Source organism: Zingiber officinale, chromosome 9B, assembly GCF_018446385.1.
Source record: "Zingiber officinale cultivar Zhangliang chromosome 9B, Zo_v1.1, whole genome shotgun sequence".
NCBI lineage: Eukaryota > Viridiplantae > Streptophyta > Magnoliopsida > Zingiberales > Zingiberaceae > Zingiber > Zingiber officinale.
This window is the reverse complement of record NC_056003.1, coordinates 93,373,388-93,396,119: the sequence shown is the minus strand read 5'-3', so window position 1 is coordinate 93,396,119 and position 22,732 is coordinate 93,373,388. Positions and strand designations below refer to the sequence as shown.

Below are 22,732 nucleotides of genomic sequence, written 5' to 3'. Positions count from 1 at the left end.
CGTCAAGCCGAGGCTCACCATTTCCTTTGCTACAGCTACCTCGATTTCAGCATCCTTGAGCTTGGTCAGACCGGCTGCCCGTGCTCACATCATGATTTCAGCAGCAAAAGAAAGGAAGAAATCAGTTAAATTCTAGGGAAAAGGGTGAGAAATCCCTTACCTAAGTCGCTCGGGAGCCTCACACGAATCGGACTCAACCCAAAGATATACATAACACCCTTCAGCAGTAGCTTATGGATGTCGTATTTCTGACCGGTCAGTATGTTCGCTGCATGAAGATAATTCAGTCAGCTCTTGTACTTCTTCAGATCCGACTGAGTGGGTAGTCCGACCTACCAGCGCGTCCGAAAGCTCGGTCATTCGGGAAGTCGCGGAAAGAAAAAAAATACTCCTTCCAATGTTTATTGGAAGTTGACATTTTGTCAAAAAATACGAGACCGACCCGAAACTGAAAAAGGTAGGTCCCCAGTTCAGACTGCTTGGGATAGTAGAAATAATGAAAGACTTGAGGGGTTAGGGGGATACTGTGCAGCCGGAATAACATGAAAATGTCGCACAGCAAGCGAAAGGAATTGGGGGCGAGTTGTGGAAGGGGGACGTGGAAGTAGTTACAAACTTCAAGGATGAAGGGGTGGATGGGGAAGCAGAGCCCGACCACAAGTTGGTCTTTGAACAGACAGATAGTGTCGGTCGGTGGGTCATTTGGTCGATCGAACGGAGAGGCCAAAATAATTTCGTGGTCAGAAGGGAGTTCAAAAACATTTTTAAGGCTCTCGGCATCACCTGCGTCGAACCTGGTCTCCACGGTAGTGTACCAGAGGCTAGGGGTGGGATCTGACAACCGTGCAGAGCTGGCCATCATCGAAAAATAAGGGTACAAGGTCGACAAAGAGAAAAGAGGGCGTAAAAACACCAAACAGACGCTAGAAAGCAGCGTGGGATGAAAGGAAAAGAAAAGAACTGCAATAGATCGACAAAAGGAAAGCTCGGGGAGGCTTATAGAAGGGAAAAGTTGTCGCAAGGTGAGGCTAAAGGTCGCCGGAGCAGGTCACGCGCGCACAGGGAGTCGCCGGAGCACTCTCGCAGAAGACGCCAAGGTGGAAGAAGAAGTGTAAAATACCGGAAAAATAGGGAATATTAATAAGGGATTTTTCCGGAATTTTTGGAAATTTTTCGAGAATTTTTCGGAGCTCGTACGGACAAGTTAACGGAGATAAAAATGGGGCCCGGAAAAGCCTGTTTAGGCTACCCCATTTAAGCGAGGAAATGTTTATAATTACATTTCCTTTTTACTTTTATTTTCCTTTGTTTTACATTTTCTTTTCTCCTCGTCGAAGCCTTGCGCCCGAGCCCCTCACCCGTGCCTCTCTTCTCCCTCACTCCCGAACCCGACGCCGAAAAAGCCCTAACCGCCGGCGCTGGTGGTTTCTTTCCCCGTGTCCTCACCGCGCCTTTCTTCTTCTTCTCTTGTGCCCTAGAGAGCAGTGAGCCACCACCGCCGCTCCTCCCCGTTGCACACCGCGAGCCGACCTCTCCTCTACCCGCCGCCGCTGTGCCCTAGCCTCTGCCCCGACTCCAGCGACGCCGACTTCTTCCTCTGTGCCGAGCCCTAGCACTGTGCCCCTTTTTCTTCTTAGCCTCTCCTCCTTCGCACACCGTTGAGCGTCGCCCGACATCTACTGGCGCCGCCCTTTCCCCTCTTCGGACCTGCACGCCGACGCTGAACCATCGGTCACAGGACCACCAGAGGCGATCGCTCTTCCTCTGGCCGGCACTTGAGTCATCGCCGGTGCCCTAGCACCCTGGTTACTGCCGTCCCTCAGTCCGAGCAGAGCCGACCCTTTCCTTCTGCCATAGCCGAGCCTCACCCCTTGCATGAGTTGCTGCCTCGGGTTCTACCGAGCCTTTGGTTTATGGTAAGTTGTTGGTTTAAAGACTGTGAATTTAATGTTAAGGTTTGATTCACAGAGGTGAATGTATTGACTACGAATTTTGGGTGTTTGATGTATAGGTCAGTGGTTAAATCTAGTACTAGCCACAGTTTTGGCAACGGGTGCATCCTCGACAAATTAACGACAAAGTATACGGATTTGGGTGAGTTTTGGAATTTGGTAAATTGCAGGCTTGTGATACGTTTTGTGGTGAATTAGGATTTACATGGTTAAATGTTGTTCACCTTGATCGTTAGGGTTAATCTGAACGAAGGAAATATTTAGGGTTTTGCTCTGATTTTTTGTTAAGGATTTTATTTAGCTATTCGTTTGGAGTGTAGCTAAATAAAAAGATTTATTCGTTTGACACAGGACTTTGATTCGAGGCGAGTATTTCGATTTGTCGGACTGGACCATTTCGATTGGAGGCGGGTACTTTTGACTTTTTGTCTTTGATATGCTTAGTAATGAAATTAACATATTGCATTAATTATGTCCTTTATTTGTTTCAGTTAGTCACTACCCAATATCTGATACATGATTGATTGATTGATTGATTGATTTGCATCTCATGTATATTTTACCTGTTTATACATGCTTATAGGGGGTAGTGATATACCATGTTTCACCATGTTCAGGACCTAGGTTTTTATACATTCTGTGTACCTTTGATTCGATATGATTCGTTGACCCAGGGTGCACTTTTCTATATAGATGGATTAGGTCAGGATGTTTATATGGTTATTGCCATGCATCATTTGCATGATTGCATGCTGTGCGATAGTCCGCTCCATTATTGTTGAGCACATCGCCAGTTACATGGATCTGCACACACCACCACTCATGGGTTAGTGGTCGATTCAGGCAGAGTGTGTTGCAGCAGGGAGGCTCCGCTGGTCCGCTCATGGGTAGTGTGACACAACGTGTTATCCTACAGGATTCCTCCCGTCGGTGTGCACCGAGAGTTGAGAGCATCGCTCCCCATTTATGATTTGGGGTAGGAGGATAGGTGTACTCGACAAGATCCGTCCACTCGGTCACTCATCGGGAGTAGTGACGACAGAGTGCAGTTGTCACCCTACCCTCGGCCTCGCTGTGTGAGATGATCGTGGCGTCGGGGTGACCGGGACGATCATCGCATCATACGCATGATCGTTTATTGCTGTGTTTGTGTTTCTGCGATTTATATCGCGATATTGTTGGATACCTATGTTTGACATCTGAGATTTCCTTATCCCTGACCGGTTTGACCTTATACTCACGACCGTTAGACAAGATTCTCTGCTTACTTGGATGCATTTTATCTTTCTTATCAGGAGCCTGTATTAGTGCTAGGTGTTGTTTCTTTACTTTACATATCAATTACCTGCTGAGTGTTGGACTCACCCCGCCTCCATTGTTGATATTTTCGGGTTGATCTGTCGGGAGAGTTCGATTCTTTGGTCCAGACCTCGAGGATGTGATTGGTTTTCGTTTGGTTTCTTTTTCTGTTCTAGACTATTTGATTGTTATGTTTTGGATTTATTTACTTATGGACGGTATAGATTTTATTACATCGATGGATTTGGATTTGGTTTTATTCTATTACATGCCGAGAGAAGAGGTGAGTTCGTCGGTTTGAGCTTCGAGTGTAGTAGAGTAGGGTGGATTTCGTTCAGTATTATTTTGTTTAATTATCTTAATTTCCTGACGTGATAGTTGAATAGATTATATATAAGCTGCGTGGTGATGTTTTATTTTGTTGTTATTATTCCTGGCTGAGGTATTTATGAGATGTAGAAAAGTTTCAGATTGTGGAGATGCTGCCGAAATTTTCTCGGACAGGGACTCCTCTGGGGCGTGACAATTTAGTGGTATCAGAGCCAAGTTATACGATCTTTTGTTTTCGTATTTTTGATGTATGGGATAACCTGATACCAATTTATTTACTTGGTATCAGAGCGTCGATGTTGGCGATACTTGTTTGATTTATTTTCGTGTTACGGATTTTTGAGATTTGGCATGATACCAATTTATTGGTATCAGAGTGGGTTATGACACCTGCTTTAGGTATTCTGGATTTTTGGATTAACCCAAGTTTGCGAGTCAAACTGGGTAGTTGTTTGAGTGACATGGATTTTTCCATTACGATTGTGTTTGGATTTCCGTTTCGGATTTATATGGATTTCCGGTGATTTTTTTTTATTGATCAAAAATTTTGAGGTCAAGTTGGGAACTGGACAGCGACGGAGCATCTCCAGACGGCATATATGTATGATGTTTAATTTTATAGTTTATGACAGGTATTAGCATTCTTTATTTAGTACCTGTCTGGTTGCTGTAGCACATATTACTTGTGATGAGTTAGCCATTGAGGATGGTTGACCTTAATAGAGATAAAGGATTATAATCTCTGGTGATTTTTCTTATCATACCATCAGTAGTGTTAGCTTCTGTTACTACTCGTAGGAGATGGGGGCATATACCAGCCTCTGCTATTGTTAGCTGGGTAGTGGATGATACTTACATATTCCTGTTGACTTAGCCAGGAGAGTTTATACTCATATCTTTTGGATATTAGGGTACCAGGTACGATGGAAATTGGTCATTGGGGGTTACCATGTTTGATCATTGTTGAGAATGGTTTGAGGTTGAGGGATATTGTGATATAAGATATTATGATATGTTGATTTCTAATGATTTATGAGAGTAAATGTTATGTGGTTGTCTGATGATCAATTACTAGATATTTGTTTTGATGATCTATTAGTGGATAACTATTTTGATGATTTATATTTGGGTTGTCATTGATGGTGACATAGTGAGTGTCATTTATGATATTCACAGGTTTGATGATTATGGTTGGTGATCAAATTATAAATTGGGTGCTGGAGAGTTTACGGTTGAATGTGCCTATGAGATTTTAATAAATCTGGTTGGTTATGGATAGTTAACAGGATGGAAAAAAAATTGATATATGTTTCCTCTGATATAGGACTATGTGGATAAATAATGATTGATATTTTGAATGCTAACTTGCCCTCATGGGGAGTAGAGATTTATTCATCTAATATAGTGTGGGCTGATGTTTTTGAGGATGATGATGAGAGTGTCTTGATGTTCTTAAATTCTGACTTTTTCTTTTGGGTCGTACACATTTATACACATGATATTATGTGGTTGGATATACCTTAGTTGCTTGTGGAGGATTAAGGTATTCTTGATTAGTTAGTAGATGAATGATTTAGTTTTGTTGGTTGATCAGTAGAGGATTGCCATACTCTATTTTTAGAGGTTCGAACCTTTAGGTTGTTTGTGCTTAGTTATGTATCTAGAGCACCTTTGAGTACATGTTTTGTACTGACGTGGGAAGGACTGATTTAGTCAGAAATCATTTTCAGCTTGGATAGTTTATAAAGGATTGATGTATCCTATTCCATGAAGAATTTGACCGTGGACTGTATATACCTGGTGGGATAATTTAGAGGGTGCATTGGAATATGTGACCCCGCTGATGTAAGGAAGTGTAGAGCTAATTGCTTAACACTTATGGGATACAATAGTTACTAGTGTATACTGGGAGAGTACATTTAGATTTATGATGATAAAATTTTCCCCATTAGATATAGTCTTGGTAGTGTATGACATTGACTGGCAATGTTATACCACGGTGTGTATATTTTTCTTGTCCGATACCAGTTCCTTTGAACCTAGAGCAGGGTTGTTACTGGATGATTAGGCTGCTTTATTTTGGGTTGCTTTTGATTGATGTATTCATGTTTGATACATATGCATGAATTTTGTTTAGATATATCGGTAACCCATGAGTGTTGGTAGCATAAGGTTGGTCTCTTTGATTGAGCTGGTGTGCTGATTTTGCATGTCTATGTTACATGTATATTATGATTGTTATGTGTTGTAGGAGTCATGTGGTAGACTGCCCATTTGCAAGTAGTATATGTATCCATGTTCTGATATGGTTTGAAGTTTCCTTGTGGATCATAGCTATGTAGTTCGGTGTATGTATCTGGATGTATTATTGAAGATATCTTGTTGATTAAATCCGAGATGTAGTATAAGTACATCGGTGGTGTTTTGATGGAGGCATTTGGTTGATTTAATCTGAGTTGTGATATGTACATATGTGTTTGGTGTGGTATCTGAGGTAACTTTTTGATTATGTTTGATTTGTGAGTGCACCTGAGTTTAGTATGCTTTATTGGAAGTATATGTTGGTTATACTCTTGGCATAGGTGAAGATATGTCATGTGAGTGTTGTTTGTGGTGTATTGTTGATTTTACCTACATGGATTTTGCACACGTGTTCAGTATGTATTGTTGGAGGTATCATACTGAATATACCTGAGTTGTGAGTATGTTTGGTGTATAATAATTGGAGGATTTTGTTAATCATACATATGTTGTGTGAGCATGTGTGCTAGGTGTATACATTGGTAGCAGTATGATGATTCTACTTATACTGAATGCAGAATGTGGAATGACTGCATTATGTCATTTGTTGAATTAACCCATCAATTAATTTTCCTATCAGTGGATGACCCACTAGGATGCTGATAGAGTTGATGATGGATTTGATTAGTTACTAGGTTGTTATAGCCTAGGCTAACCACAGTGAATTGTGGTAGGGAGATCTTGTACAGTCTCTAGCTGGATAGTTAGGTGCCTTGGGGTACTTAGGTATTGTTTTGTGGTGGAGCGTTGCTCCCACATATCATGGATTGCTGGTAGCGGAGCATTGCTCCTATATTTATTGCAGATACATATTTCAGATTATTTGTGGTGGAGTGTTGCTCCCACATATTGAGGATTTCCTGTGGTAGAGCGTTGCTCCCACATATGTGGTGTTTCTGTGATGGGCGTTGCTCTCACACTGGAGGATTTATTCTTTGGTGATTTATGTTATTGATGATCAGATTTTCGATTTATTATCGGAGATCTTATGGATAGGAATGTCTGTGATACGGACATTATGTGTATTGGTTTTTGCCATATAGGCTTACAGTGCCTTAGATGTTTTCAGGGACTCGATGATCCTGGTATGTCGAGGATGTTTGGATAGGTGTCCATTATCTTTGTGGACGATGTTGTGATCTATTACGGATCCGAGGTGAGTCACGTACACTACCTTTGCGTAGATCTAGAGATGATTCGACAAGAACATCTATATGTGATTATCAGTATTGCTGGTTTGGAGTGTCTTTTGTTAGGATGTTTGGGACACACGGTCACGGTAGGAGTGTACCGTGGTTCCACAGGAGATAGAGGTTGTTGGGAGCAACCGAAATCGGTGTAGGAGATCCGCAATCTTTTGTGACTCGCAGGATATTACAGACCTTTCGTCGAGGGTTTCTTCCGCATAGCTATGCTACTTTCACGCGTGACCATGAAAGGCGTGAAGTTTACTTGGACCGAGGATTGCAAGACCAGCTTCTGAAGTGGAGACTAGTGTCGGCTTTGATTTTTGGTTTTTACCTTCGGAAGAGGACGAATTTGTCCACTACACCGACGCGTCTCTATAGGGTATGGGTGCTGTTCTGGTGCAGCACGGTAGAGTATTCTTATATGCTTCTTGATAGTTGAGGGAGCCTGAGAAGAAAATACTCAGTTCATGATCTGGAGTTGGCCGCTATTAAGATTTGGCGACATTATCTATACATATTACATTGAGATTCTCACTGACCATGGGAGTCTCAAATATCTGTTCACTCAGAAGGAACTTAATCTTCGACCGAGGAGATAGATGGAGTTCCTGAAGTATTATGATTGTACCATTAGCTATCACCTGGGAAAAAGCTAATGTGGTTACCGATGCACTTAGCTAGAAGTCCAGAGGGACTTTAGCTTGCCACCGAGTTGTGGTCACAGATTTAATTCAGGATTTCTCTGAGTTAGACATTGAGGAGCAGGGACAGACCGAGCGGGGTAGTCTTGTTACGATGGTTGCTTAGTCGTCGATCAGGACGAGAATCCGAGAGACCCAGTTGTTGAGACCTCATAGAGCTCAACGTGAGGCAAAGTGGTCCATATTATCAGATACAGAATGTCAGAGGCATAAGACTGCCAGAAGAGTTATGCGGACCAGAGTCGGAGACACCTTGAGTTCTCCATTTGCGGCTATATATTTCTGCGAGTTTCGCCCACGAAAGGGGTGAAGAGATTTGACCTCAGAGGTAAGCCAGCTCCGCGGTACATTGGACCTTTACAGATCTCGGAAAGGATGGGAGCAGTAGATTACTGGTTGGCACTATCGCCGTCCTTGGTAGGCGTGCACGATGTATTCCACGTATCTATGCTGAGTAGATACGTACCTGACCCGACACATGTGCTGACAGATGTCTTAGTTCCAGTTCAGCCTGACGCCACTTATGAGGAGATTCCGGTACGGATTTTGGACCAGAAAGAGCGTCAATTGAGGAACAAGACTGTCCGGCTGGTTAAAGTCGGATGGCAGCATTATTCAGACGAGGAGGCTACTTGGGAGCTCGAGGATACCATCCGAGCTCGATACCCCCATCTTTTCACTTGAGTATGTGATTTTATTTACCGTTCAGCATTTATTATTGTTACCTGTTATTAGTACTTGCTGATGGTAGATACTGAAATTTGGGGACCAAATTTTTATTAGTGGGGGAAAATGTAAAATACCGGAAAAATAGGGAATATTAATAAGGGATTTTTCCGGAATTTTTGGAAATTTTTCGAGAATTTTTCGGAGCTCGTACGGACAAGTTAACGGAGATAAAAATGGGGCCCGGAAAAGCCTGTTTAGGCTACCCCATTTAAGCGAGGAAATGTTTATAATTACATTTCCTTTTTACTTTTATTTTCCTTTGTTTTACATTTTCTTTTCTCCTCGTCGAAGCCTTGCGCCCGAGCCCCTCACCCGTGCCTCTCTTCTCCCTCACTCCCGAACCCGACGCCGAAAAAGCCCTAACCGCCGGCGCTGGTGGTTTCTTTCCCCGTGTCCTCACCGCGCCTTTCTTCTTCTTCTCTTGTGCCCTAGAGAGCAGTGAGCCACCACCGCCGCTCCTCCCCGTTGCACACCAGCGACGCCGACTTCTTCCTCTGTGGCGAGCCCTTGCACTGTGCCCCTTTTTCTTCTTAGCCTCTCCTCCTTCGCACACCGTTGAGCGTCGCCCGACATCTACTGGCGCCGCCCTTTCCCCTCTTCGGACCTGCACGCCGACGCTGAACCATCGGTCACAGGACCACCAGAGGCGATCGCTCTTCCTCTGGCCGGCACTTGAGTCATCGCCGGTGCCCTAGCACCCTGGTTACTGCCGTCCCTCAGTCCGAGCAGAGCCGACCCTTTCCTTCTGCCATAGCCGAGCCTCACCCCTTGCATGAGTTGCTGCCTCGGGTTCTACCGAGCCTTTGGTTTATGGTAAGTTGTTGGTTTAAAGACTGTGAATTTAATGTTAAGGTTTGATTCACAGAGGTGAATGTATTGACTACGAATTTTGGGTGTTTGATGTATAGGTCAGTGGTTAAATCTAGTACCAGCCACAGTTTTGGCAACGGGTGCATCCTCGACAAATTAATGACAAAGTATACGGATTTGGGTGAGTTTTGGAATTTGGTAAATTGCAGGCTTGTGATACGTTTTGTGGTGAATTAGGATTTACATGGTTAAATGTTGTTCACCTTGATCGTTAGGGTTAATCTGAACGAAGGAAATATTTAGGGTTTTGCTCTGATTTTTTGTTAAGGATTTTATTTAGCTATTCGTTTGGAGTGTAGCTAAATAAAAGATTTATTCGTTCGATACAGGACTTTGATTCGGGACGGTATTTGATCAGATTGGACATTTCGATTGGGGCGGGTACTTTGACTTTTATCTTTGATATGCTTAGTAATGAAATTAACATATCATTAATTATGTCCTTTATTTGTTTTGGTTAGTAATCGATACATGATTGATTGATTGATTGATTGATTTGCATCTCATATATTTTACCTGTTTATACACGCTTATAGGGGTAGTGATATACCATGTTTCACCATTCGGGACCTAGGTTTTATACATTCCGTACCTTTGATTCGATATGATTCGTTGACCAAGGTGCACTTTCTATATAGATGGATTAGGTCGGGATGTTTATATGGTTATTGCCATGCATCATTGCATGTTGCGCGATAGTCAGCTCCATTATTATTGAGCACATCGCCATTCATGGATCTGCACACACCACCATTCGTGGGTTAGTGGTCGATGCAGAGTGTGTTGCAGTAGGGACTCTGTTAGGCACCGTTGGTCCGCCATGGGTAGTGTGACACAACGTGTTATCCGCAGGATTCCTCCCCGTCATCGTGAGAGCATTGCGCTCCCCATTTATGATTTGGGGTAGGAGGATAGGTGTACTCGACAACATCCGTCCACTCGGTCACTCATCAGGAGTAGTGACACAGTTGTCACATCCCTACCCACTCGGCCTCACTATTGTGTGCGAGATGATCGACTGGCGTCGGGGTGACAGACATGTCATTGGCATCATACGCATGATGCATTTATTGCTTATGTTTGCTGCATTTTGTTTGGATGCATACTTGTTTGACATGCATACAGGATTTCCTTATCCCTCGGACTGTTTGACCTTATACTCATGACCTGGTTAGTACAGTATTCTCCTGTTTACTGCATATATTTTTATCTTTCTTATCGAGACTGTACGCATGATTAGTCTTAGGTGTTGTTTCTTTACTTTGCATATCAATTGTACTGCTGAGTGTTGGACTCACCCCGCCTCCATTGTTGATATTTTCGGGTTGATCTGTCGGAGAGAGTTTTCTGGTCCCTGCAGACCTCGAGGATGTGATTGGTTTTTCGTTTGGTTTCTTTTTCTGTTCTAGACTATTTGAACTTGTTATGTTCTGGATTTATTTACTTATGGACATGGTATAGATTTTATTACATCGATGGATTTGGATTTGGTTTTATTCTACTACATGCCTGCCTGGACGGCAGAAGAGGTGAGTTCGTCGGATTTGAGCTTTACGAGTGTAGTGGAGTAGGGTGGATTTCGAGTCAGAGTATTATTTTACTGTTTAATTATCTTAACTGCGTGGTTGTGACAGCCAGAGGCTGAATAGATTATATATAACTGCGTGGTGATGTTTTATTTTGTTGTTATTATTCCAGCCGCCTGTGGCTGAGGTATTTGTGAGATGTAGAAAAGTTTCAGATTGTCCACCGTACAGGGGAGATGCTGCCGAAATTTTCTCGGACAGGGACTCCTCTGGGGCGTGACAAGAAGTCGACACTATGGCTTTATAAAAATTGGGCTCGGTCGACCGGAGTCGTCCGATTTAAGTCGTGAAAATCGGAGCGCAAATCTAGCCATAGAATTCAAACCGCCAGACGTCACATCAGCGCCTGTCACTTCAGGCGTGCGATGGCAGCGGCGTTGACACATGGCATTCCCCCACTGGTTCGCGTTTAAACGATGTCATTACCCGAAGTGGGCGCGTGCTCGACCTTAATGGAGATGATTTGCACGAATCCCGAAGATATTCGGATGATGTCAGCATTGACCGCACTTGCCCAAGGACTCTAGCGAAGAAACCGCGAAACGCCGAGCAAGACGTAGGGTTGGTCCCACGGCCGACCCACTCTTCGACAAATCTGGCGGAGTCTGATCAGTCTCATGGCCGATCGGCCAACCAATCTCTGGACTTCAATTGTCCAGTCAGTCGGACATGTAGCCTCCTTCGACTAGACTTGAGAGGGAGGCACGTGATCCAGTGGTGAGGTCGGACCCCGCTCCGCAGAAGGTCACTGCCATGCTGGAGGTCAAAGTCACGGTGGTCACGGGCCTCCTGTCATCGTCTGATCGGGTAACCCACTTGCCCGGTCGGAATAAGGAATGTCTGATCCGATATTATCACATCTCGGTCACACACCGAGCTTCCAACGCTCAGAGAACCAATAGCAGCAAAACAGAGGCCGAGCGACTATCCCAATCGGACTTACATCAGGTCTCCAAAGCAGCATACGACCTTCAAGCACGACCTCTCGTTCGTCGCAATAAGGAGCCCGAGCGGCGGATAGATGGCCGAGCGGCCATTCCGCTCGGCCCGAAGACGTTAGGATAGCATGACGACCGGGCGGTCCTCCCGCTTGGCCCCAGAACAGATAAATTAGGGATCCTGCGACATCCTTTTAGGAACCCGTGTCACCGACAGACGACATGGTTAGTGGCATGGATAAGCAGAGGATCGTACGACGGAAGCTTCCACTGTCATGTCAAAGATATGCTCGGGTCATTGAGGTACGGTGTCAGGGACGTTTTCCTGACATATCTTTTCAGGAAAAGTCTTGAGAAGCGTGCACGCATCGAGGAGCGTGCACGCGCTCCCCCGAAGCCCTATATAAAGGGTCTCAAGTTTCAATGGAGGGAGGAGACATTTTACTGTAGCTACTGTTACTTTGCTTCTTTGCTTATATATCGTCGGAGACTGACTTGAGCGTCGGAGGGTCCTCATCGGGGAATCCCTCCCTGACTCGGTACTGACGCTGCTATGGTTGCAGGTTCCTTCGACTCGGAGTCCGTCAACAATCAATAGGAGCACCACGTCTTTCAACATCTATCATCTCGACTTTCGGATAGGATCATTCACCGTCTTGACGCTACTATGACCACGTGGGTAGAGGAAGTCAAGACTCGGTAGAATCTCTTGTTGCTGCGGAAGGTATCGACCTGACGTACAGGGTCATGATAGGATGATAACTTAATCGAGTTTACTCGAGTTACATCAATCACAAAGTTTGGCTCGACTTCCCTAGTTTACTGCCCAAATTATACAGTTCGTACGTATAATCACGCAGTGAATCGAAGACTATATAACACAGAAGAAACATGCACACTTGGTCTCTATGAGCAGGCTCAGTTTTTTTCTTACTTATTGTTAAACAACCAAAACTACTCGAAGCATTATCCTTCAGTACTCCCCTTCCCATGGTTTCTCACAAAATAAAATATTTTTATGTTTAGTAATAAATTTCATTCAGAATACTTGCACTTTTAGTCGAGCATTCTACTTCACTCCCTGTATCCAGCAATAAATATTCTTGCTAAATTTGAGTCAAATACTTATTTTTGGAATAGATCAGAAAATAAGCAGGGTGATTTAGGTGCCGTACTCCCTACGAGGCTGCGCGACTTAGGTCTTCTCGGGATGATATGGTGATTAAAATATAAGGTATTATAATATGAGATATTTGGATTGAAATTCGATGTGTCTGAGTATGTTTTCTCATGTTTTGGCTACCATATTAATAGTTAGTAGTTATCCGTGATTACCTCCTTTGTGTTAGCTTAGGGATGAAATGACGGGGGTGCTGAGACGAACGAATCGTCTTTTTTTTTTTACCACACGCGAGTTATTCATCATTTACCTTCCTTCCAAGGGCATAGTCACATTGTGAGGAGGGGATGCGACCGTCCCCTCTGAAATTTAAAAAAAGATTAATAGTATATATTTGAAAAATCTTCGAAATTAATAGTATATATTTGAAAAGCCCTTGTCGCTAATTTGATAGATCGATTCACTATCATCCGTCGCTAAAAAATTAAAATTGATTATATATTTGGAAAGCCCTTTACCTAAGTTATCCATTGGTCCCACTTTTACGAAGAAATATCACGACTTGGAATGTTAAATATTAAATTTTAAAAATAAAATATATAAAATAAATAGATAAATTAAATGTAGAACACGAAATGAGGGTGCTAAATTAAAATTGAATCCGATTATAACTAAATATAATGGGTAGGCGTAGAGATAATAATTAAATTGGTTTAAATTGAAATTGATTTAGAATTAATTTGATAAAGTTATCATCGAACTAAATTTAAGATTTAAATAAAATTTATCAGTTTAAAATGGATTATAATATTTTTTTAGAAAAATCTCTTTTATTTTTTTCTCCCTATACACGTTGTAGCATCTACCGTGTAATGCACCATCTTTCATATAGCAATGTTAAATATTATGAGAGAGTAATATCACAATGATTTTTTAAACTTGGAATCATAGATAATATTTTAGGATCAACATCTTTGTTTGAATTAGAATTTAGAATTAACATCGAAATTTTTAAATATAAATTTATTTTTGAGTTCTAAAATTTAAAATTTAGATTTTAGATTTGAAATCTTTAAAAATTATTCTTCCTAATTTAACATACTGACTTCGCCCACTGCTCCATTTTGAATGTTTTGGACGGACGCAGAAGGACGTAACTGATCATCACCTTTTGTCACATAAGGCAGGTCTACAGCTGCTGTACAAGGAAAAACAGAGCTTCTTTCGAGGATGACAATTGACAACGACTCGCGGGGCTGCGATGAGTTCACAGAGTCGTGGAAAAGATAAAGAGGCACTCAACTGCGTGTGGACAATAAGAGCTAGCACACTGCTTCCTTGATCGTCGATTGATTAATACTTCTCTTCTTCCAAATAAAGCCACCGAAAGTTCAGCAACCATCAAAAAAAAGTGCAATAATTGGCCGTGAGTGAAGAAGAAGAAAAGGCTAATTAAGCCTCCATGGAAGAAAAAAAGGTACTAGCTAGAAATTCTCAATAATACCATTCATTCATTAATCAACAAAGTGATTGATTAATCAGTTCCATATATGCATGTCTCTCTCTATCTGTCTGCCTCTATTCTCTTTTGATTGTCCCTAGCTCCCCATTTTCCTACGAGTTGAAAACGATTGTATCGAATCACATTCTAAATACAATAAGGAAGGAGGACAAGTTAATCCGGTGCTTCATAATTTTTAGATTCAAACTCTTTTATTTTCTAATTTCCATTGATGAGTCTGGCGACCTACTTGCCTAACTCGCATCATCCAAACGGTTTGAATGAGAATAATTAATCCTTCAATTCAAGGAATAATCCTTCAAATAAAAATAAATAAAAAACATGTTAAATTTCAACTAAACAGCAACTGGAAGCATATTTATTTTTACTTCGTTATTATAATCAATGTCTTATAGGTTTTGACTAGCTACGTCTCGCCAAAGTACGTAACTCAGCTTGATAATTGCTGACAAGAAACAAACCTGACATGCATCCACCTACCAAAAGAGATCGGTCGTGGATACATGATCATTCCTTGATCTCAGACTAGATCCATAATAATAATCGAGAATAAAAAGCTATAATGATTCTTTTGATAATTAAATAAAATAATATGGACAAGTAAGAAAACCAGAATAGAGAATTGAACGCTAAGATGGACCCTTGTGTGCAATATCAACTCAATTGAGCTTTCATAACTCCATGAATAAACAAATTAAATAGACCAACAGTGAGTCTTGTTTTTTTTTTTTTTGTTAGCATTATATATTCAATCATTAATTCTTTAATTAATTTTTTTTAACATAAGCCGAAGAACATTTGTCCTTTCTTGTTATTTTTCTTGTGTGAATTATCTTTCTTGTTTTTAGGATAAATAATTGTCCTTTTCCGTGAGTGTATTTATGATTCTTTTAATTCACTTCATTATTAGCTCGATAAGGCTTCTACCAAACCATAAGTAGCCATTGAAATTTTAAGAATCTAATGGACGATCATATTAACAATATGGACCCTGCGCTAGGTTGAGTGTTTTTATAGTAAACACACCTAACCAACCAACTCTTTCTACGCATTAAATTTCGAATATATATATATATATATATATTACGGTTCCATAGCCATACGTAAATGGATGGCTCAACTGCTACTTTATCTAATTCCGCGAGCTTTGGAGGACCATTAATTACCAACTCCAACGATGAGAGAACAATGATCAAGTTGAGGTCATGACTAGCTAGCTAACCTTGTAAATGCCCTCAAAGACAATGTATAACAATTCGACTTAATTTGGTGTTTGTGTGTGATGATGGCCATAATTACATGTTGACTCTAAACTTAACGTTTTAAGAATTTATAAGAATATTTATTCTGTATTCAAAATAGAGATGATGTAATTATCAATGAGATTTAGTCTAAACTCATGGATCAACTTAGAAAATTTTGATTGAATTTATTTCAAATACTATAAATTTCTGAAGTGTCCTGGAATCTATGTGCTTAGAGATGTTAGCTTGAAGTCATTAACAACCGTGATAAAAAGGTTTTTAAAGTTTATAGCAATTGATATATACACATAATTTATCAGGGATGTCAAAATTAGATATAAGCACTATACATACTCTCACTATATTATCCTCTTCCATTACATATCAATTTTTAAAAAATTTAAATCTCCTACATCCATAATGAGTTTCGATCAAAATCAATTGATGAATTTAGATAGTTCTAATTGAACTTATTTCAACTCTCGTGGATTTTTTCAGTACTTTGTAGTCCAAATATGCCTTTCTTTATTTTTTTTTTAACTTAACACACCAGCACCGTTGTGGTGTTGGGTGCTGGTGTATTAAACTGCGATATTAATTTTTATAAAGTTGGAGCAAAGGTGAAGTTGTCACCTTTAACGTTTCAAGATAGTTCCACAAGAAAGGTGTAAATCACATAGAGTATTTGTTCTACCATAGGGATCCTTTGTATGGGAAGTGTAGACATCCACTAAGATATTTTACAATTGGGAGAAGAGAAAAAAATTTAATTTAATTTAAAAGAATAGAAAATAAAAGTAAAGTTGTTGCATATAAAAGAATAAGGAAAGACAAGGCTTTGACAGAGGGGTAAATCGAAAAAGATGTGTATGTTCTTTTGGGCAATCTCAATCATTGGGTGCGTAATTTGAGAAATTGTCGAATAATTTTTATGGATAAATATTAGTACAGTTGTTTCATTTCTTGTTTTGCATTATTATTCATCAGTGCTTGTTGGTTCTCTTTTTAATTAATTTAACAACTTCTACCTAATGACAACACCTCACAACTTAACGCATGCAATCTTACCCATAAGTCAAATTTTAATTAATTACATTCTACTATTTGATCTTCGGCTCCATCGACTGAAAGTCAAAATTTTAATTAATTAGATAAGATGACCTTGTAGATGCCTTTCACATGGGTTTTACATGAGACACTTCAAAAGGAGACAAACACACAAAATATATATACTTTAATTAATCTTTTTTCACTTAAATTAGCTAGGTCGACCGACGAATACAAGTTTGACACACTGTTAAATTATAAACTCAAATGAATTTAAAATATTTACAAATGTGAATGTCAAACTCGGCCTTCAATTGGTTGGTATCGAGTCTTATCATCAGTCATCCAATTACAGTCGTGTTTAGAATGCTCTAATTAAACACGTACACACACATATATATTTGGATGAACAAAATGTTTGAAATATAATAATAATAATAATAATAATAATAATAATAATAATAATAATAATAATCTTGGGAAAAATGTTCGATCGTCCCGGCGCCGCAAGTGTCAACGGCTCAACGCCCCTTGAGCGTCCTTTTCGTCACATGAACAGTAGTAGCTGTTGACTGACCCTTCTCTTCCCTCACCAGCTCCGGCCATCGTACAATTCAACCTTTAAATTTCTCCCCTAGCTCGATCGAACTAGTATATATAAAACAGAGAGATTCATTCTTTGGATTCAGATGATCAGTTTAATTTGATAATTTGCATTCCTTCGTCCGTTGATTGATCGCTCAATGGCTGTGTAGCGACGAGGGATCGATATGGAGGAGGACAAGAGCCAAAAGAGACCTCGTGAGGCTTTTGATCTCAACGAGGATGTCCGTAGCGAGGAGGAGGACGAAAGGGAAGGGAGCAGCGAGAGAGGCACGAAGGTGAGGCAGTACGTGCGGTCCAAGCTGCCGAGGTTGCGGTGGACGCCGGATCTCCACCTCGCCTTCGTCCACGCCGTCGACAGGCTCGGCGGCCAAGAAAGTAAACGCAAAATTTTTTTTTAGTTGACACCAACCATTTATCCACTTTACTTGTATCCATCGATTAATAATATATAGAGGATTATATTAACAATTTGCAGGAGCCACCCCAAAGTTGGTGCTTCAGCTGATGAACGTGAGGGGGCTGAGCATTGCTCATGTAAAGAGCCACCTACAGGTGAGGAAAATTGACACAATTAGTCGATAACTTTTCGATCTGCCGTTTAATTTGTGTCCGATCAGATGTATCGGAGCAAGAAGCAGGATGGCTTAGGTCGCGAGAAGTCCACCATTTCTTCAGGTTTAGCTAGCTAGCCCTGATCAGACTCCTCCTTGATTAAGAGATCGATTGAACCAACATGGAACTCTTGGCATGCAGCTATGCAGCCCATGGATCTGCTGCTGAGAACACAACGTCTCCACGAGATGTTCTACCCGCGAACAACGAGCTCATTGCGGCCCTCGGGATTCGACGACAGCCGGAGCATTCATCATCAAAGTAATCGTCACCGCATTGGCGACGGTCTTCATCATCGACCGCAGGAGCAGTTACAAGGGTTAATTATTCAACATATATATGATCATCATCTTCCATTAGGATGTAGTCTAAATTCTCCAACTTTGTTTTTTGTAACAAATTAACAGACAGCAAGATTGCCGTTGGGCATCCAGAGATTGGGAGAAAGGGGTTGTTCCCACCGGCATCGGTACTCCATTCACCAATAGTTCGTCTGCCCAATATCCGACGCGCGAACCTGAATCTCAAAGCGCATTTCGTCTCGAGGTACAAAAGGCAACGCAATTGTTTGCTCAATCTGTATGTCGATGTTCGTCATGAAAACCTTCCGGCCTCATCAGGTCGATCCAAGTGACGCGAAGAAGAGGAGGACGAGTGCGATGGCGGATCCGATTTTGAAACTGGAGAAGGGGCAGGAAGATCACGAAGATGCGGCGGCTAGTTTGCTGTCGCTTACGCTTACCCCCTCGAGCGCTTCATCGATGATCGGTGGGCAGGAAAAGGCACTAGAGGGGAACGGCAGTGAAGTTGTTAGGGATAGGAGCGACAAGGCCGCTTTGGGGATGAGTACTTTAGATCTGACCATGTCAATCTAGGCATCGGAGTCAGATCTTTCAAGTACTTGCTTCAAGGTCTTACAAGATTATATTTGGTTGTGAATTGTAACTAGGCTGAGTATGATCTCAGCCAGTTTATTTGTTTTTTCATTTTATAAATAAATAAATAAATAAAATAATTAATAATAATATAATTTTTAATTTTCATAATTAGCTATCCAGAATATTCCAACAACGTGAGATCATTCAATTAATTTTCTTCCCAAAATATAAAAGGATTAGGTTTGATTCCTTCAGCGAGGCGGAGATTCTCACGTATCCCGATGGCTGCCGCCGCCGCCGCCTTTCCTCTGCTCCTCGTGCTCTTCGTCCTCGCATTCAATGCCAACATCTCTGCCGCCCGCCTCCACAGAGTGGAGCTCACCGCCGCGGACGAGGGGCTATCCTTGAAGGCGTTACCGCCCTTCGCCCCCACCACCTTCTTCGAGGTCGCCAAGCCCGTTCCCCTCCCTCCCGCCTCCGCCCCGGCCTGCTCCGCCCTCCTCCTCCAACACGACTTCGGATACACCTACGGCCAGCCTCCCGTCACCGCCGCCTACCGTCCTCCATGCGCCCGCCTCCGTCGCGGCCGCTCCCCTTCCCACGTCGTTCTCCAATGGCACGCCTCCTCCCAGGGGCGCCAATTCGACCGGATCTTCGGCGTGTGGCTCGGCGGCGTCGAGCTCCTCCGCGGCTGCACCGCCGAGCCCCGTCCCAATGGCATTGTCTGGACCGTCCGCAAGGACGTCACCCGCTACGCCGCCCTCTTCGCCCGCCCGCAAACCCTCGCAGTCTACCTCGGCAATGTAGTCGACGACACCTACACCGGCGTCTACCACGTCAATGTCTCCCTCCATTTCTACTTCGATCGCTCGCACGACCGCCGCCGCGCCGCCGACTACCAGGCTCCCAGCTTCTCCGCCCCGGCAGATCTGGTTCTCCCTCTCTCCCGGAGCCTCCCGCTGAACGACGGGCAGTGGTTCTTGATCCAGAACTCAACGGACGTCCAATCGACAAAGCTCGCCGTCCCGGCGAACACCTACCGTGCAGTCCTCGAGGTGTACCTATCCTTCCACTCTAGAGATGAGTTCTGGTACACCAATCCCCCCAATGTCTACCTGTCGGAGAACAACATCACCGATCTCCCAGGAAACGGGCCATTCAGGGAGGTGCTAGCCAGCCTAGACGGCGAGGTCGTCGGCGCCATCTGGCCGTTCACCGTGATCCACACCGGCGGAGTCAACCCTCTTCTGTGGAGACCCATTTCCAGCATCGGATCCTTCGATCTCCCCTCTTACGACATCGAGATCACTCCCTTCTTAGGGAAGGTCTTGGACGGGAAGCCTCATGAGTATGGCTTCGGAGTAACCGATGCTCTAAACGTCTGGTTCATCGATGCCAATCTGCATCTCTGGTTGGACGGGGAGAGCTCGCATACCTCCGGAAGCTTGATCCAATACGAAGGACCGAGCTACGCACCGTCGCTTTATGCCCAGTTCGAGGGACTCGATGGCGAGTTCAAGACCAGCGCAAGAAGGTACATTTCATCAACCGGATGGGTGAACTCTTCTTTCGGGAAGATCACCACCCATTTCTTCCAAAAACTAGAATTCCATAACTTGATGATCTTCTCCGGGAACGGAAGCAACCAGATGATCAACCAGACTATAGATTTCGAGTGCGGCACCTACACCAAGCATCCGTCTTCTGTCTTGTTCTCTGAACATCTTATTCGAACCTTCCCGCTTTATCTGTACGCGGGGATTACTGATCAAGCGAACGATACTTTCACTCAGGTCGCGAATTTATCTCTAGGGTTTGATGAGAAGAAGCTCTCGGGAGAGAAATCTGGGTTTGCATACAGCTCCTTGAAGAATTTGCTGACTGCAAGAGGTTACATGAAGGTGAAGGGGAACTTGGTGCAGAGTGGCCTAGGCAGCACTCAACAAGCGTACACGTATGAGAGCACAGATGGTTGCTACTTTAGGAATGTGAGCAGCAGTAATTACACGATTCTATATGACAATTCAGATGAATCTTGCACCAAGAGCCTGCCGTTGGGCGCAGAGTACCATTAACTGAAATCACTCTGTTCCCGTCGGGAGAGTTTCTTGCATCTGAATTGTATGGCAAGGAGCATGATGATTAAAATGTTAAATCTTGTTTATTCGTTCACCATTCAATAAAAAGTACTCCAAACTCTGTCCGGCCACCTCTTTGATCTTGGTATCTGCTTACTGATGCGTTGATCAATCTGTTCTTATTATTGCTAGTTTTTTCAACTCCTTTGTTCATATTATCGTTGATTTTCAATGATTTCCATCAGCATAGTCAGGCCCCTCTCAACTATTTGGAGTTGATCATATGCCCCTTATCCCTCTATTGCCCTCTAAGCCAAGTAATTTCCAAATTAATGACTGAAGTTTTCTTTAATGAATGGCTTTTACTTTAATCAATTAAAATCCCCTAACTACACTATAAAATATATTGTCACCTTTAAACAAGTATATATTATACTTGACCTATTTAACATCTTAATGGCAATAACAAAATAACAATGCCACAAATACCATAACCATTCATGAAATGAGTCAAGTCTATGAGCAAGTGGGAACTACCAAACAGTAGATACATATTGTTAGATTAATATCCCCAAATCTAAAATACCTCCAAAAATTAACAAGTTACATATGTTGTTGAGCCTTACATTGCACATTCGTGCTAACTTCGTTGCTTTGTTCAGTTTAGTTTGGTAATTGAATAGGCTGTGTGTAGACATTTGTAGAACGTAGCAATTCTTCGTAGCCATAAATTATATTCAGTTATATTTTGTTCTGACAATAATTAAGTCACACTTATTGAAGGTCAACTATTGTTCATTGACCCTAGGTAGAACATGACGACACGGTATCAGAGCTCAAGATTTAAAATGTGTCTAAGCACATTCAATCATCTTGTTCACTTCGATGGAACTGAAACAAAGAAAGTAAATGTTTTTATTTTTATTCATCTAAACATATTATAGGTGGTCTCAACTCTCAACCCAATGGGTAAGTTTGCGACCCCTCTATCTGTCTATTTATCTCAAGGTATAACAGTTACTTCCTAGTTGTCTTTGATACCCAGAGACGATGAATATATAGTATATAGTTGGTGTGTGCTCATGTATAAAGTGCAATATTATTCATTCTACTTCATGTATGATCTCAGGCGCTAATTGTTTTGAGGGTTTGATAAATGGGGAATGGGAAAGGAAAGAAATATAGGTGGTTGGTTTGAGGATTTCATATTTCCACATTAGTTTCATTCCTTATTTGCAGGTAATCATTCATTCCCCACTAAAACCACTGTATTGAAATCATTCCTAAAAAAAACACACGGAAGCAGGCCTAAATTGCTGATATCATTGAGGTTTTCGCTCCTTCATCGTCTCCTTCCTCTCACCGCTGCCCTTCGCATCACTGAGGTATGTATCATGACACCAATCTGCCACGAAAAAGATCCCTCCTTTAAGATCTCTTTTTTCATGTGTTTTGGTTGCATCATAGATCTATCTCACCGGGCTTTCTTTTGAGTCATCGTGAATTTGGTTCCCTGGTTTTATTTTCTCCTCCGTTTGTGCGCTCTGATGGCTGTTTTTTTTTTCTTTCTTTCAATTTTCCTTCTTCGATTATCGTCTTGATTGTTCGAAAGAAGAATTTGTTAAATGAGACTTCAAGAAAGCTGCGGCAGCATCTTGTGGGTCATCTGATCTCCTCGCTTGCGTTGCCTTTCTGAAATGAAGCTGCCATGGCAACTATTTCTCCTCCC

The 22,732-nt window shown here is 42.2% G+C and overlaps 2 protein-coding genes and 1 long non-coding RNA gene across 3 annotated transcripts; all 3 read left to right on the top strand.

Moving 5' to 3' along the window:
* The first annotated feature begins 1,198 nt into the window (after window positions 1-1,198).
* Window positions 1,199-2,461, top strand: LOC122024383. Its single transcript, XR_006123410.1, has 3 exons — window positions 1,199-1,916; window positions 2,012-2,094; window positions 2,304-2,461. It is a non-coding gene; the product is annotated as an uncharacterized LOC122024383 (long non-coding RNA).
* Window positions 2,462-17,435: 14,974 nt separating this feature from the next.
* On the top strand, window positions 17,436-18,992 carry LOC122024818 (myb family transcription factor PHL6-like). Its single transcript, XM_042583532.1, has 6 exons — window positions 17,436-17,810; window positions 17,911-17,987; window positions 18,053-18,110; window positions 18,189-18,366; window positions 18,455-18,593; window positions 18,668-18,992. Exons 1-6 carry the CDS (start codon window positions 17,600-17,602, stop codon window positions 18,920-18,922), a joined length of 918 nt encoding a protein of 305 aa, XP_042439466.1. The 5' UTR covers window positions 17,436-17,599; the 3' UTR covers window positions 18,923-18,992.
* A 144-nt stretch (window positions 18,993-19,136) lies between these two features.
* On the top strand, window positions 19,137-21,127 carry LOC122024296 (peptide-N4-(N-acetyl-beta-glucosaminyl)asparagine amidase A-like). The gene has a single exon (XM_042582892.1). It carries the CDS (start codon window positions 19,207-19,209, stop codon window positions 20,998-21,000), a length of 1,794 nt encoding a protein of 597 aa, XP_042438826.1. The 5' UTR covers window positions 19,137-19,206; the 3' UTR covers window positions 21,001-21,127.
* The last annotated feature ends 1,605 nt before the right edge of the window (window positions 21,128-22,732 follow it).